The following is a 17333-nucleotide window of genomic DNA, read 5'->3' on the forward strand; positions in this document are numbered from 1 at the left end:
CACTGGTTAGTGTGCTGGGCTAGGACCTGGGAGACTGAAATTCACATCCCCAGTCAGCTCACTGGGTGCCTTCGGGCCAGTCACCATCTCTCAGACTAACCTACCTCACAGGGTTGTTGTGAGCATAAAATGAGAAAAGGGAGAACTATGTACACGACTTTGAGCTCTGTGGACCCATAGAATTGAATCTGTTTCCCTTACTGTCGCTGCTTAAATTAATTCACATCAGTCTCCCCCAGTATCCATAATTCAGTTTGGGCTTCACCTGTTTGATATCCTTCAAAATGTCTGAACACTAAGTATTACGGAAACTCTGTGGTGGATTATAAACCAGCATTTATTTGTAAATCCTGTGTGCTTCACAAAGCTATAGGCATGCCTTTTTTTTTTTTACTGCTAAGGGCAGATTTTTTTCTGTGCTTGAGCACTCTTCTCCCCCACCCCCTTTTTTTGCAGTAATGACTTACATTGAAATTGGATAAATTCAACTCCCTAGGATCTTAATAAGAACAAATTTATGAACTTGATTTTTTTTTTTGCACTGCCTCTCCAGAATTCTCCGATTAAGATTGAGAATACTGTTTTGCAGAATTGCAATTATTATGCCCAGCTTGCAACAATAGTAATCAAGCTGTGGGTCCTTGATCTATCACATTTATCGTTTTTCACTCTCACCAGTTCTTTAATAATTCTTTTCCCCTTTAACATTCAGTACCTGCATGTGCTTGTGGGCTGCCAGGCTGCACGTTTTTCTTCCTTTCATTTTTCTTTTTGCCGAAAGCTTCTTGTTTCACACCTTCCATTTTCTATGAAATGTAAAACCTGCTGTTTAACTCTTTGCAATCCCGATTCTGTAGCCAGTGACCTCTGTAACAAGCTGGGTGAAGCTGCCCTGAGAGGAAACGACGGCCATGAATTAATTAGTGTGCTGTGCCAACACTGCACACGAGAACCCAGAACAGCTGCTTAGACTGATTAACCTCCATTTGTGGTAAAAGGAATCTGCCAGGGCTAATTCATATCTAACGTAATACAGGCTCTGGGACGCAACACTTTTTATACTTGACGATAGGAATTCACACCAATCCAATGTGTCTGATAAAAGTCCTTGTACAGTAAAGAAACATGGCAAGTTAGCTAGCATATACCTCTGCTATGGTCCATGAGGTGATGGGGAGGTTGGTCAGAATTATTTGGCTGCAGCCCTCTGAGGAAACACCACGGTAACGTCTATGTAACTCTGCAACAGTGTTTACCAATTATACTATTATTATTTTTTGAAGTCATATGAAGTTTTTATATAGTAGATTTTACTTTTACTGTTGGACAAGCAGCTTTCTTGCTGGAAAGTAGGTGGCAACAGCCCCATCTGCTGTTGGTAAGCTGCCCTCGACGCCCTTCCCCACTGGTGTGATGGTTGGAAAAACCTCTCCACAACTTCCAGCTGCTTACTAATTAATTGGCAGATAAGTTGCCGTCCCAAGGCGGTGGTGCCTGCACCACCAGTCCTGCCTTCATAATCATGCAGACCTCATCCCTGACTTACTTCCATCCAAAACTGGTGGTGTTGGTGAGGTCAGGCACGTGGGCCTAGAGCTCTGCTCAGCACTGTTGCCTGGCCACCCCTCTTGTCCCCACCAGGCAGCTCATACTGAGTCACCACCATCCTCTGGTTCCCTCTGGCCACTGCTCTTTCATTGGTTTTAAGTATCGAATTGGAACATACCAGATTGATGATGGAATTTGTACTCTTCATATCATTAGGCTATATTTCAACATTTTTGCATTTTTTTTAATGGTGCTGTCAGTTTCAAGGCACAAGCAGGGTACAAAGAAACAGTCACAGTGAGCCACAGGACCATCGTGTGCTGTGCGGCGGGAGCCCAGTGGCCCCGGGCCATCTTGTGTCCATTTGTGCTGCTTGCCTACCCTTGGTTGCATGGCACTAGGAGCCTCCAAGATGTGGTGAAGATGGCAGTGTACTGCGGTATACATGCAGTTACTGAAATAATGTTAAATTATACAATGTTTTGTTTTTAGAGTGAAATAGCAAGACTCCTTTTCAAATTGGTAGATGCAGAAGAGCACATGAAAAGCCAAGTGTCTGCTTCTAGTAGGCCTTTGCGAGGGTATCAGGTCAGGCAGGAGAGACACCTTGCAAAGTGTCCTTTGGCTTAAAGACAAACAGGTTCATTGCAGCGTAGTAAATCTGCTAGTCTTCAAGATACCACAAAATTCCTTGCCTGCTTTGCTCATATTGCAAATGTTGGATGTTGGTTCTCTTTCAGCCTGCCAGTTGTCATTCTGTGCTCGCAGGCGCATACATTGAAGCACGTATAACCATTGACTCATCAATCTCTGCTTTCTCAACCCTCTACTGCTGCCCTTTTAGTTGCTGAGGAGAGTTTGGAAATGTATTGGGTTGCCTTTGGAAAATAGCGGGGGGAAATTGGGAGCCCTTCCAGTGATCAGGGCATGGAGGCTTGGTATATAGCACCTCTTTCTATTTCTCCTCTTGGCTGCTGTTACACCAACAACATATACCCAGCCCGTATTGATCAAAAGCTTGAATCTTTAACACAAAGAAAATTGTACAAAATAACTTACACAGATGGTCAGGAAGCCTGTGTGTATCTCCCATATGATTTTCCAGCCATCCATTGGAGTACCTTGTGAGGCAAACTGCTGGCGACGAAAGGGATGGATAAATGATTTTTGATGGATAAACGATATGTAGGAATTTGAACTGCTTTTATTGAAACTTTTGCTGTTTTATTGTATCCTATGTATTTTATTATTTTGGGGAAGGATTTGGCTGAATTGCCACATGTCCTGGACAAGGTCCACTGACACAAGAGGACTTTCCCCCTCTTCTGCCCCTGAACACACTCATCAGGTGCTCTAAATTTGCTCTGGAGGGTTGGAGGAAACCTTGGAACAAGTTTAGGGGGCATGCGGGGGAGGGGGGAGGAAAGGAAAAATACCACCTTGCTGTGCTGGCAGACCTCAGTCTATGCATGCATACCTCACTTTGCCCTGTGAAGACCCACTGGTGTACTATGGTGTGTGTGCGCGTGTGTGCTTGAGAGCCATGGGACTAGATAGCATACTTAGTTTTCATAACTCATTATTTCTTCAGGGTTTGGGTTTCCTCAATTCAGAGTTGAGAATTTTTGGCTTGATGGTAAGCACACCCCCACGTCTATTAACTATGGAGTCTTATGGCCCACGTGTGCTTTCAAAGTTTAGTCCTGCTGTCATTATTATTTACCGAGCATGAATTATTGTCAGACGACTAACAGCCCAATGGTCCGCCAGGCTTGTGCTGGCAGAGCACTCTGAGGCTTGGATTGCAAGCTACGGGGCTATCCTGTCAAAACTGTATTGCCGCTAAAAGTAAAATTTTCATAAGCAGCGAAGACGTAGCCTAACATAAATCACCTCACTTCATTTGCTCAGGGTTGCCCTGTGCTTAATGTAGAAAGCAGACTAATAGATCAATGCAATGTTACCCTGGGAAATATTTTTATAATATTTTTAACATTTTCTTTCCCAGTCCTCATGGGACTTTGTACAAGTGTAAACATGCATTAAAAAAAGAAGAAGCTTGAAAATAGTCTGCTTATAGAATTTTAAATGAAATACAAGAAACGCATGGCTTGAGTTTAAAACTTCCTCTCCACCTCCCCCCTCCCAACTTGAGGCTATATAAATATTATAGCTTCAGGGTACTGCTAACTTCCAGCAGGAATGTGGCAGAAGGTTCCAAAGCTTTACAATCCTTTCTCAGTGCTTCTGTTACTTTAAAGAAGGGGAGGGGAAATGGGTTTTCCATTCTGCACAGTTTATTCGGTATTTCTTTGGCTCTAGAAATCCGTATAGAGAAAGAAAGATGCTATCATGCTCATTATTTTTAAGCCAATATTGTCAGGGTGGAGGGGAAATCTTGTACAGTGGTACCTTGGTTTACGAACTTAATCTGTTCTGGAAGTCCGTTCTTAATCCAAAGTGTTCTTAAACCAAGGCGCGCTTTTCCATAGCAGCAGGGGACTCAATTTACACTCAACAGGAAGCGGAACATGTTCTGCTTCCAAGGCAAAGTTCACAAACCAAAACACCTACTTCCGGGTTTGCAGCATTCTTAATCCAAGTTGTTCATAAACTAAGCTGTTCTTAAACCAAGGTACCACTGTACAGGTTTCATCCTTGTTTGTTTAGTCGTTTAGTCGTGTCCGACTCTTCGTGACCCCATGGACCAGAGCACGCCAGGCACTCCTGTCTTCCACTGCCTCCCGCAGTTTGGTCAAACTCATGCTGGTAGCTTCGAGAACTATCCAACCATCTCATCCTCTGTCGTCCCCTTCTCCTTGTGCCCTCCATCTTTCCCAACATCAGGGTCTTTTCCAGGGAGTCTTCTCTTCTGATGAGGTGGCCAAAGTATTGGAGCCTCAGCTTCACGATCTGTCCTTCCAGTGAGCACTCAGGGCTGATTTCCTTCAGAGTGGATCGGTTTGATCTTCTTGCAGTCCATGGGACTCTCAAGAGTCTCCTCCAGCACCATAATTCAAAAGCATCAATTCTTCGGCGATCAGCCTTCTTTATGGTCCAGTTTCAGCCTTAGCCTTGGGAATAAATCCCATTGACACATGGGAGATAAACATGTGCATAAAATGATCCTTGTTTGGGCTTTGTGGTTGGAGGGAGGGGATTGCTTGGAGTAGGGAATGTTCAGGCTGGAATGTTGTCGGATGGAAGAGGGTAGAGGTCATGAGTTTTAAGAGATTACTAGTTCCAACTGCATTCCCCGCCCCCTGCCCCGACTTCAGTTTATATGCATTTGTTGTCATTCTTCCTCAGGTAAACACTTGGTGAGCTATTCACCCTGAGTAATTGTCTGTGAAGCCCATGCATAAAGGGGTTGACCCTTTACCCCATATACATCCACACCATGCTGCTAGCACTGCAAGACTATGACACACTCACAGTATCGGGCTGCATGCTGACCAAGTAGCATATGCATTAAATGGGGACCCAGGGCAGGTATATACTGTGGGTTCTGCCAGGATGCTGACATCACATCAGTTGCTCAAGGACCAATACATGTTATGTATTGCTCCCTAGATTTAATTCCCAGGCACAGACCATGGAGTTTGTAGGGCCTGGAGTCATAGCTTCTTAACGTGTAAGAACCTGGAGGCCTGATCCTCAAATTGAGTTGTGGAATGCATGCCCAATTCATTTCAACAGAATTCCTCCTAAGGCCTTAAGAGGTCTTTTGCTCACTGTCAGTGTCCCCAGCTTTGTCTACTCTGAGTTCTCCTCTCCATATCCACAGGTAGTTCCTGGTTGACTGCGGCCATGCTAATAGAAATCAAAGACTAGCTTTATAGGTCAGCATTTGTAGGAGTTTACAGTAGTATTTTGTATAATTTTTCTATACCGTACATCTGTTAGGTTTTCTCATCCACCCTAACATCAAATGCAAGTGAAGGCACATGTCATTCTTTGCCTCGCTGCATGTGTTAAAAAAGAAGAGGTACTACTCTGCTTATGTAGTGAGAATGGATGGTACATATGTTCATCCTAATGGGCAGGAAATGAACGCTAATTAAAACCGGGGCTACAGGATGGGTCTGAACTCCAGAGCGTTTGAGAAGCAGCTGTAGAAGCTGTGCAGGCTTCCTTCATTACGGGTCTAGAACATGAAGCTGTGATGTGAATGTGAATGAGGAGACAATTAAGGCACTTGCTGGCTGTTCAGCCAGAGGAGACATTTAATTAGCGGTAGGACCTCAAGCTGCAAAACTGGAGATTGCTGTCAATTCCAAACACACCAGCAAATTAAACTTTTAAAGAAAGCCTAGTGAATTCATGAGGAATTGGTAGAATTTGAAGGGGCTGAGCTATCACACACCCACATCCACACATACACACACACCCTGTTCACTGTGGTTTTTTAGTGTGGTTGATTACAGCAGCGGAAATAACCCAGGAAAAGGGGGAATATGTTAAAGTCAGGAAAGGGGATTTGCCTTAGTTGAAAATGGGAAGAAATGCTTCCCTTGGGCTAATATCAGTAGGTCAATTTAGTTTAGAGAAGGAGGTTTGCAGATTTAGGCCATGTACACATTACCAGCTTTAAATGCAGCTTAGGTGTGCTAAAGTTCAATGTGGATCGAAGCTGGTTTGGAGGAAAATGCATCAAAACACAATATTTAATAAGAGATGATGGGATAGCTAATGGATTGTGACACGTGTCTTGTGTACACTGCTTTCCCAAACCAGCGCTGGGGTGCACTGCATGCCGAGTAAATGGGAATGTGTACATAGCCTTGGACTATTTGGCTTGTAAAGGTCACTGGCGAATCTAAAATCTTGGGGGTAGCTTTTATACTTCCCTTTGACATACATTGCACTGGTGATCAATACTGCAGCCCAAAACCAAAACCACGTTGGGGGGAAGAGAGCTGTTCACATATAGTTTCTCCACTATGTTACATCAGTGGTTCCCAAACTCCCCTCCCCCCCCATGGAGCACTTGAAAATTGCTGAGGGCCTTGGGGGACCACTTAATTATTCTTCTATCTGTTGTAGTAATTGTAATGCTCTGTGCTAGATGCTGTATGGTTTGTAATTGTATTAACTGATGTTTATACACCAGTTTAGAAACCTCTGCTCCATGCTCCATTCACTTTGATCAGTATCCTGTAAACCAGGATTATATGACACTATACAGTTACTCTCGATTGATAACTTCAGAGGTTCAGCACAGATTATTGAAGTGAATGACTTATGGCCTTAAAAAAACCTGTTTTGCTGTCAGGCTGTGACTAATGAAGACAGCACCCCAATTAGACAGAGACATTGATGGCTATGATCCTACATGACACTCAAATGTATGAAATAATAATTTAAAAAAATTAATCTGAACCAAATACAATACATGAAATATTTGAGTGCAAAGAGAAATACTATTTGCCAATAAAAGCCCATTAACACGAAATAACTATTGATTTTTATCCTGCCTTACTTTGAACTGGACAGTAAGTTAGAAAAAAGTAAGCAAAGAAAGAAAGATAAATTAGCATGAAGTAGAAACAGAACCAAAAAGTATAACATCCTTGATACAGTTTTGACCACTGGAGACATATTCATGAATGCTCTCTGCACCCTTATTTAATTACAGGTCTTGATACAGCCAGAAGAAAACACAAGGAGCAGTAGTATTTGCAGATATTTCTGAGCTGTCTTATTCCTTTATTTCAGCAGCTGGAATTTTAATGTTTCCAAGGCCTAATGCTGATTTCAGTCTTATGGAGCTATTCCAGAAGCACTCCAGTGATTTTGTTGAATCTTTGCTGAGCATCACCTTGCTAGTGCTGAAAGCAGAATGTGGCTTCTCTGTTTTAGTCATCTAGTCATTGTAAGGAAATTGCTATAACTTTATAATGAGCAGCAGTGATATTTAATCTAGGTGCTTTTCAGACATTATTCTTGGTACAAACAACCCTGGGACAAGTATGGAAGCAGCGAAGGAAAGAATTCATCAGAGGCAAGGCGGCATTCCCGCAATAGCCAAACCTTCTCTGCTGCGCCAATGCGCTTGTCACACCTGTTATGCCACTTGTTGTAATATAAAACCTGGCTGCACCACAAGGTGTGTTTTCCTGCATCAAAAAACATTAATCCGGCTTGGAGGTGGGTCATGGTGCTGTTCATTGGCCCTGGTTGATAAATGGTGAGAAGCATAGGATGTGAGTGGTGCACACATATAATCTTAATTCCCTCGTCATCTTCCAAAAAATCTAGAATTTCTTGCAGTGGTCCTGGGTGCAGTAATGGGAAAATAAAGCCATGCAGGACTCTGACAGATAGCCCTAAAAAACCACACACGCACAAACCAGTGCCCCATAGTTCAGCAAACTATATATTTAAATTAAGTTACCATCTAATTGAGAAAGGTGAGTGGAAGCTGGCAAAGGACTCGGGCATATAAGGCCAATAAACAGAAATCAAGAGAAAACCCAGTGTTTTTCTATCTGTGACATTCAAGCGCTATCTTGAGTCCCTCTGCAAATTGCTGATGTGATGTCATTGACAACACTCCTCTCAAGCATGTGAGAAAAAGCTGGGGTTCAGACTCAAGTTCCTTCAGTTCAAGATTAAAATTTAAAAAACAGCCAGCCATGCTTGAAGGTTGATTTTTGTGCTCTGATTCTGATGAAAGATGAAAGATTTGTGGGAGAACGGAAAAAGGATTTGTGGAAATGCTGTGTTTATTGGATTGTGGAGCAGAGATTGCACCAAGTACGCGTTTCAGTTTGAGCTGTCTGTTGTTACTGCTCACTGTTGCTGCCCCATTGGCCTTCATTGTTGTGGTTTATTTAATGGTTTATACCAGGGGTGCTCGATGGAAGGATTCAGCTTGTGTTGTAGAACCCCCAACCATTCACCTAGAATCCTGAAATGCCCACTAGTGGGTGGTAGGGACCAGGTTGACAATCCCTGGTTTATACATATGATTATGCATGTCCTAGGAGTAAAAGTGGTGGGCATCAGTAAGGCACATTTGGGAGAGAGACAAGGCTGTAGGCAGAAGTGGCAACAAAAACAAGGCACCAGTACCAGTCTTAAGGATGATTACCAAGAAAAAATGATCTAAGAGTCTTGTGGCTTCTTTAAAGACTAATACATGTATGGTGGCACATGCTTATTTGGTCTCAAGCCACAAAACATATGTGGCAGATATCTCAAGGAGAAAATTGTAAGGTGCAATGTCAATGAGTTGAGAAACTTACAGTGATAATTAGAGCATAAATATTTGTTTAATAGGCACAACTTGGACCGCAGCAGATTGGTGAACATTGCTGAGATGGCTGTATTCACAACTGTAGGTGGGCAGGGAACCATTTGTAAGAAACAGTCAGTGATAGCACAGATATCCAGGCTTTGGGTAGCTAATTAACCCATGCAGTGTGATAAAAACTCCTTGTTCTTGAAGTGAACTAATCAAAGAGAAAATATGTGGTGTATTTTATTTTATTTTTAATACAGCACACCTTGGGATTATTCCACAGTTATCTCACCTTTGTGTATGAATGCATAGCCTCTTCAGTTTAGCATATGCTTCCCTCTCTCCTCCAGTATCCAGTTGCATTCAACCAGAACAAACTGCATTTTATTTTCCAAGCGAGTGTCACATACCCCTGGGTAACAAATTATGGTCTTTTTTGTCAAAGCTGGGTTTTTTTTTTTTAAAAAAATATCCTGCTCAGTTGTAGGGTGCTAGACTTTTCTGCTTTTGTTTGTAGATCTGCTTTCGTTTGTATATCTAGAGGGCGAAAGTTGTTTCATTATTTCTTTCTACTTACTTTGCTATTTTTAAAGCCCATAACAGCATTATGCTCTGCTTTTAAACCAATACACAAAACTACTCCAGGAAATGATACGTATAGATTCCTAGCATGTAAATAAAATGGAGAGGGTGGAAGATGACTGACTGAGCTCATGCTCATGTTGCAACCCACCTGACTTGGAGCTGATGAGCCTGGAGATGCCAGTAGACATTTATGGCTCAACAGTGGGTATATTGAGGGGGGGGCATACAGGCCTGAATAACGGGGAAGGGGCATAATAGGCACCCATTAGACAATGCTGTCCAATTACTCATGCAAAAGTCTCAGTTAAGCCAGTGGGATTTAGCCATGCGTGACTGCTGGTGGGGTTAAGTCCATGGAGCTTCCCATAGAGTCTAGTTCTTTCACATAATCTTTGCCAGTGTCAGTCAATTCAAGCATCCCTTTGCTGCAGGAAGCTGCCGAGTCCTTGACAATCTTGGCACAGATATTTGGAAAAGAAGGGACAGGAAATCTAATCAGTTTGGGAAGGAAGCCAGTAGAAATACTTTTTGCTGGCAAATCTCTTGCAGGCTGCCTTGCCATCAAATCTCAGGGCAAGCTCTTCGCGTGAGCTTTTGCAGTTAACATTGCATTTCCATACCACCCATATCCTTAGTATAGCCGTCCCCCTACCCTGGCACTGTTCCCTTGTATGGCCTCCCATAGATATCCTGTACTCAGTAGGTAAAATCAAGTAGCAGCTGAAATGGGTGTTGGCATCTTACTCACTTGCCAGTCTTTCTGCCCCATCTCGGCAGTGCCAGTAGACACTAAATCTTTTGCTAGGTAGGTTGCCCTCATCTGGACAGGCCCCCTCCTCTTTCTCCTCCTCATCCATGCCATAATTGCTGCAGTGACCTTAATGGTCCCATTAAAATTAAAAGGCTACAACTATGGATGGATCATGTTTTCAGTTTGTATCAACTGCTTGTTGACATTAGGAGGGAAATATCATAAAAGGTCTCCAGCAGAAGTATTTGGGGTGGGGTGGGAAGGCATTGTGATGCAGAACCCATCCTGAATTGCTTTGTCTCACTGCTGAGATTTAAATGTGAAACAATTGGGGTTTTCTTTTGTCTGAACATGGAAGTCCTTTTCAGGCCATATTTGCTAAGCATTCACGCACTGTTTTGCAAACTTGGTTACCATCAGGTGCAGAAATCTGAAGCAGAATTACATTTCAGGTTGACATTTCCTTGCCCTAATAGTTAAAAATAAATAAATGAAATCAAACTCTGCCTCCTCAGTTCAGTGCTTGTTAATCATTTTGGCTGGTTTTGCCCTGATGTCTTTCTTCTTGTGTTGAATGTGGAATCTATCTAAATTACATTGGGAAGTTGCATGACGGGGCTTTACAATTCAGTTACCTTGGTGCTTATATATCATCAGAGCAGAACTCAATTAGCTGTGTCAAATTTTGCTCGCGAACATGCCTGCAACAAAAAGATGCCTGGGACCCTCCCTGAAATGTTTACCAGGAACATCCCCAGAAAGTCACTCTACCCTGTTCTTATATTTGTTTGAATTTTCAGGTGTTGGTTTTTTTAAATAAAAAGGTATTTTGAAAGGTGTCAAGGCTGTAACTTAGTGGTATAGCATCTACCAGTATCTCCACCTGGTAGCATTCTTCCATTGGAGGGGTGTTTTGATCACGACTCCCTCTCCTCCCATATATTTGGATCCCAGCCCTTGTTAATTAAATTCCAGGAGAAATCCCTTCAGTCAGATGTGTCACCGTTGTCCTTCCTTGTCGAGCTGAGACACTGATGTTGTATCTAATAAAGAATTCACCTTGCTTACTCTCTGCATCCTAACTGCTCTCTGGGGAGTGCTAAAGTGTGCTTAAGCATATTGTGAAGTCTTATTCAAAATGTCCGCTGCTGCATGGGCAGTAATCTGAAATGTTCAATCTTTACCCTGTCACTTCAGGCTGGCATGATTCGCACAGACAAGGACGAGTTCTTCATTGAACCTCTGCAGAAGGGGAAGCAGGAGGAGGAGGAAGGGAGGACCCACGTGGTGTATCGCAGGGCAGCGGCCAAGAAAGCGCTTCCTAGTGAGCAACCAGGTATCCAGCATAGAGGTAAGGCTGAGATGTTAATGACAAGTGATGTTTAAAGCTCAGCTAAAAACATGCGTCCAATGGCCAGTATAATTGTTAATCTGCTTGTGTCTTTGATGGAAGAAATTCCTTCTGTCTCCATTCTGTGTTTCAGCTTTTACCGTTTGGAAGATTTGCAGGAACTGGGGCTTGGGGGAATATGAGTCAAAGTTAAATTAGCATGGTAGCAACCAGCATCTTCCTGAACAGACTTTTGATTCTTTCGATGTTGGAAATAGGTAGCATAGGCCAGTCATGAAATGGTTGAGGAGTGGAGACCTTTACAGTTGGAAGGAAAAATGCAGATCCACTTTATATAAACTGGCATGGCATTCTGCAGGGTAGGGGTGTTGAGGTCTGTGCCTGTTAGCACATGCTCATGTAGCAGTCAGCGATGCTGTGATGCTTATATATGGGCAAGAATCACCACTGATTAAGTGTTTTGTATCACCTCCAGCACAACCTTATTCAGTAGATGCTGTTCATACATTGCACTGTCAAGTGGTGTGTGTGTGTGTGTGTATATGGACACGGGTGGCACTGTGGTCTAAACAACTGAGCCTCTAGGTCAGCGGTTCGAATCCCCGTGACAGGGTGAGCTCCCGTTGCTCGGTCCCAGCTTCTGCCAACCCAGCAGTTTGAAAGTATGCCAGTGCAAGTAGATAAATAGGTAGCGCTGCGGTGGGAAAGTAAATGGAGTTTCCGTATGCTCTGGCACTCGTCACGGTCTTCCATGCGCCAGTAGCGGTTTAGTCATGCTGACCACATGATTTGGAAAACTGTGGACAAACGTCGGCTCCCTTGGCTTGAAAGCGAGATGAGTACCGCAACCCCATAGTCACCTTTGACTGGACTTAACCGTCCAGGGGTCCTTCTCCTTTACCTCTATATTTCTATCTGTCTATCAGTCTATCTATCTATCTGATTAAAGACTTTCTCCCTTGCATGTCATCTTGCTGCTGGTGGATGTTCAGGGTCAGACTGGCAAAGTGTCAAGCAGCAGACAATGAGAGGCCAGAGTAGTGTAGTATCTTGAAAAGGTGCTATAGCTCATTGGTAGAGCACATGTTTTTCATGCATAAGGTCCCATGTTCAATCCCTAGTGTCTGCACTTGAAAGGATCAGTGAGCAGGAGCAAAGACTTCCTTTTCCTGCCACCAGTGAGACTGGATAATATTGAGCTAATAGAATCTAGAATCGTTGATTTGGAATTTAGTTGGAGTTGAATTGGTCGTCTAGTCCAGCCCCTTTCAATGAAGAAATCTTTTGCCCATTGTGGGGCTCAAACCCATGGCCCTTAGATTAAGAATCTCGTGCTCTATCAACTGAGCAATCCCTGCCATGAATAAACTGACCTGGTATGAAGCAGCTTCCTATGTTCTACCAGGAAAAGCGAGTTTTGTGGAACATGTTGGGCCAGCATCCATTCTGTTATTCTAGGATCAGAATCACCTGTTGCACAGGAGAAGAATCACTAAATGAAAAAGCCACCATGGTGCTGAGTGCAGAGTCCAAATGAGCAACTGTTGCTCCCCAATTAGCCATATAGGGAAAGAAGGTGAAGCGATTATGGGGAACAAAGATGAATGGGCACACAGCACCAGGACAGTGGGAAGCCTATCACCAAGCAGTGCCAGTAGAGTTGATGACATTGGACAGTTGTGCATTATTCAGGAATCATAGGCTGTGGAAGGTGTTAGAGCTGAGATGGGAGAATTGCACTGTTTGTTTGAACTTGCGCTTCCCATCTGAACTGTTAGAGCTCTTCCTCCTCCTCCTGATCACGGTAGGATTATTGGCCACAATCTGTAAGTGGGGGGATGAGTGGGGCAATGGGGTACTGGGTTAAGCATTGCCAGCCATGCAGTTCCAGTGCTGCTAAATAGAAATTGGGTGCTTTTTCATTTGCAGTTGCTAGGAGAGTTTTCAGAAGTGTGATTCTATGATTTGTTTTGGGTGCTTTGGGAGCAGTTGCCCTTATTGGCACTTGCCGTTTTCTTCCCCCTGGACCCAGTTAATATACTCAGCCAGCGGCAAAATCTTGTAGTGCAGTGAAGAAGTGGCAGGAGCCCCCTCACCTGTATCTCGCAGACACAGAAGCATCAAGTTGCACAAAACTTATATTTGTGTGATTTATTCCCCCAAGCAAGATGAGGAGCCACTGCAGAAAGCAGGGTTTCAACAAATCAATCTGTTGCATGGGGGGAAATAAACATTTCATGGGGGTTTATCTGCATGTTAGAAGGAAGGGGTCTGTGCATCTTCTCTCACATGCTACTTCAGCCCCCAGCCCCTGGTGAATCAATAAACTGAAGCACTGCTATTGTGGTGCCGAGTAACTGCTGGTAAGAGCAGTACACTGACTAACTTGAATCTGTGCAAAGAGCACAGCACTCTGCGGGGCCATATGCTTGGGCTGCCCATGTAACCGGCGCATATCTTAAGTTGCTGAAATTCCTCTGATGTAGATTGCCGCGTTAATAATGTGTTTACACAGATTACTTCAGCATTGGAAAAATATTTAATTGGCACATATTTTCCCTTGAAACAAAAGAGCTTGAATATGGTTCACACCTTATGGCACTACTTTTTAAAAAAATCTTAGATGTTAAAATAAATATTCCTTAGCAAATAGTAGTTACCCAAATCAACAAATTTCATTCAGATATGGCTGCCGTATGGTCACTCAAGATTAATACCCCTTGGCAGCCATGGATCTGAAAAGGAGTGAAATACACAACAGAGGGCGCAGCTTACCCTATTTTGAAGATACTTGAAATTAACGCCCATTTAGAAACCTACTGTTGACCAAATTCAAGGGGCTGTGTATCACACAGGGTTGACATTTTCATTGAGCTATCTGCCATGTCATTCACCACCAGCTCAGACTCCAGCAGTGAAATGAAAGTCACCAAATTTCCTGAATTTTGAGGTCTACATATTCTGATGTGGTTGTACCTGCTAAATTAGTTGAACTGTGTCTGTGCCTTGAAATTATCAGGTAAATGAATAGTTAAACTCATGGCACATGGGAACCAGAACTTTGTTGGTAGTGATGAATTCCAATGATATGTTAAGGAATCTTGCTCTTTACTGTGATAAAGAGCAAAGCTATGCCTTTTCCATGACAACCATATTGTTCATTTTGTGTGTGTGCTGTCTTTTGCATCCCATTCTTAATAGTGCAATTGTATTAATCACTGTGCTTTTATGATTTGTCCCATTAATTTTATTTCAGCTAGGACAGTGTTGCTGAAGAAAAGCCAGTTGACCAGCAACCTTCAGGTTAGGGCATCAGGCATCAGCCACGTTACTTGGGAAAATGACTCTCAAGAATAGTAGCCTAATATTAGTGTGGCGTAGGCTACTCTTATTTGCACCAATCTCTATGAGCGTTATTCTCTGACCCATATTCTACCAGGCCCCTACATTCCACGGTACACAAAACTGTTCCATCTGTTGCACAGAATTTGGACTCCCTCAAAACACTAGGCACATCAAGAGAACCTTTCCCATCAATTTTAAAAAGAGATTTATCCTTTTAAAGCAATGGAATGTGCTTGGAGAAAACATATGCTAATAGGATGGCGCAAGATTGTGTCAGGCTGGAGATAATTTCAGCTTTAATCAAAATGTTTTATGAGTTTCAGGAGAAAAGGAAATGCATCTTGGCAGGGCAATCTGTATTTGGTTTAATGATTGTAAGAGGCTAAAGGATATAAAATTTCCAGCATTTCTCACACAACACTACTTTATTAATGGACCAGGGAAATTAGAGTATCCTGTTCCAACAAGCACCATTATTAATGGTGCTTCCACAACATTGATACATTAGTATCCAGTGTGCCAATATATGGAAGCATAAAGTGGAAAATTATTTGTAAGGAGGATTTGCAGTGATATGTTGCTGGGGGGACATGCAGAGCTTTAATTATTTTTGGCACTTTACAGCCAGAACAATTGATTATTTTATGTTTATGATTATAACTGCAAAACTGTGCTAATAAAATTAAAAATAATTAGTGAGCCCTTGTTCTAGCTACGAAAAAGAAACCAGTAATTTAAGTGCATGTGCGCGCGCACACAAACACACACACACACTCTGACTGCAGGGAACGTGAACTGACTAAGGAAGAAAAATTAAGTAGTCACAGCTGGTGATGAAGGGACAGGAAGCCACTAACTAGTCACTTAAGAAAAGCAAAAAGGAAGCTGTTAATTAAAGTGCCAGTAGCCCTGAAAGCCACAGCAACACTTTGAGACTGTTCGTGAGACTTGTCTGATTTGAATATTATATTTCATTGAAATGTTGTCTTCTGTCCTAAGGTCTTTGGGTTCAGGGTGGAATAGAAATGGTCTAAATAAATAAATTTAATTCGAATTGGGTGATGACACCTTAATCAGGGTTGCCACCATGTTTCTCAATACTGTAGGTAAAGGTTTTCTTCTTCTTAGAAATCAAATGTTGAGGTGAATTTAAAAGTTTCTCCTTGGAGGAAACGTGTGCTGAATTTCAGTGGAAAGCGAAATGCTTTACGTAAGCTGAATGGTATTTGCCAGGTGGGTTCTTCCCATTCTCATCCTAACCTGCTTCTGATTTGGTATAAGAATCAAGATAAACCCACCATGCTTTGGATACCATCATATTTATTGAGAGCTCCAATTCCATAGCTCACTGAACAATTGAGTTCCCTCAGTTAACATTTGGAAACTTGGGAGAGTTGCTTCTCAAGAACTTGATTTCAACAGTTATTTCTCCCAGTAGAAGGCTGGCTTTCATGGCAGACACAAACATACAAAATGGCCTTGCAGCCAGTAGCTATTGGCATCGCTGGATGGTGCTGGTGTGGGGCAGGACAGCTGCAAGATCAGGCCTGTGTGGGTGCAAGGGCAGGAGCACCATGCAACACCACCTTGCCCCACCAAACCACACCAGGGTCCAGGTGAGCTGCAGTGATGCTGGTTTCAGGAGGGTGGCTCTACCCCACCACACTGTTTGCAACTGCTTACAGCACGTTAGACAGTCAGTTCCTCTAGCCCAGTGTTGTTGGGTCTGTTTGGCAGTGGGTTTCTGAGGTGTCAGTCAGAGGGTTTTCATAGCTCCAGCTAGCTGGTCCCTTTTAAACTAGAAACACTAGGGGGTTAACCTGAGACATTCTGCATGCAAATCATTTGCTTTACCATTCAGCTATGGCCACTCCCCCATAGAATAACTGAAGTGATTGAAGGAGAGGGCCTGTCACTCAAATTGGATTAGTCCTCATATAACTTTGGACAACGCTGTCTTGTGGTGCAACACTGTCTTTCGGTTGATATGTGTGTGACCACAATATTAATGGATTTCATTACAGCTTGATATACAGCAACACTAAGCAATCATCTCCAAATCTGGTGTTTAAATATATGCCACCATGTTTTCATGTGGTAGGAAAACAAGTTGCTGCAAAGTTATAAAAATTGAGACAACTTTCTGTAGATCTCAGAGATGTTTGAGGCGAATAACTCTTTCATCAAAGTCTCTCAGGCTGACAAATGCTATTGATTTTTCTAAAGTATGTACATTACTTTTAAGAAACCAATGCATATGTTTTCCTTAAAATGTATATTTCTCTGGAATTCCTGAAATGACTTATAAATTGGCCAGAGGGCTGGCTGCTGGCCATTCTAATTTAAAGAAACTCTGCCAGTTACCTTTAAAAAGGAATTGTTCCATTAGAAAACCGACATTTCCTCAAATCCAGTCAATATTTCTCTTTCAGTGCGTACCCCTGGTGATTAATGAGAGTTCTCTTATTGTGCACTCAGTAAGGCAGCAGGGACAATATTTTTTTGTA

At 42.7% G+C, this 17333-nt stretch overlaps 1 protein-coding gene across 5 annotated transcripts in view; it reads left to right on the forward strand.

Moving 5' to 3' along the window:
* The window catches only part of ADAMTS2 (ADAM metallopeptidase with thrombospondin type 1 motif 2), a 338043-nt gene that overhangs the window by 202112 nt on the left and 118598 nt on the right, over window positions 1-17333 (forward strand). For all 5 annotated transcript variants that reach the window (XM_083592179.1, XM_083592178.1, XM_083592176.1 and 2 more), the window contains one exon: window positions 11328-11481. In XM_083592179.1, the coding sequence (XP_083448305.1) occupies window positions 11334-11481 (148 nt within the window). In that variant the 5' untranslated portion in view covers window positions 11328-11333. The remainder of the gene's footprint in view (window positions 1-11327; window positions 11482-17333) is intronic.

This window comes from Podarcis filfolensis (assembly GCF_964270895.1).
Source record: "Podarcis filfolensis genome assembly, chromosome: 2".
NCBI classification, from domain to species: Eukaryota; Metazoa; Chordata; class Lepidosauria; order Squamata; family Lacertidae; genus Podarcis; species Podarcis filfolensis.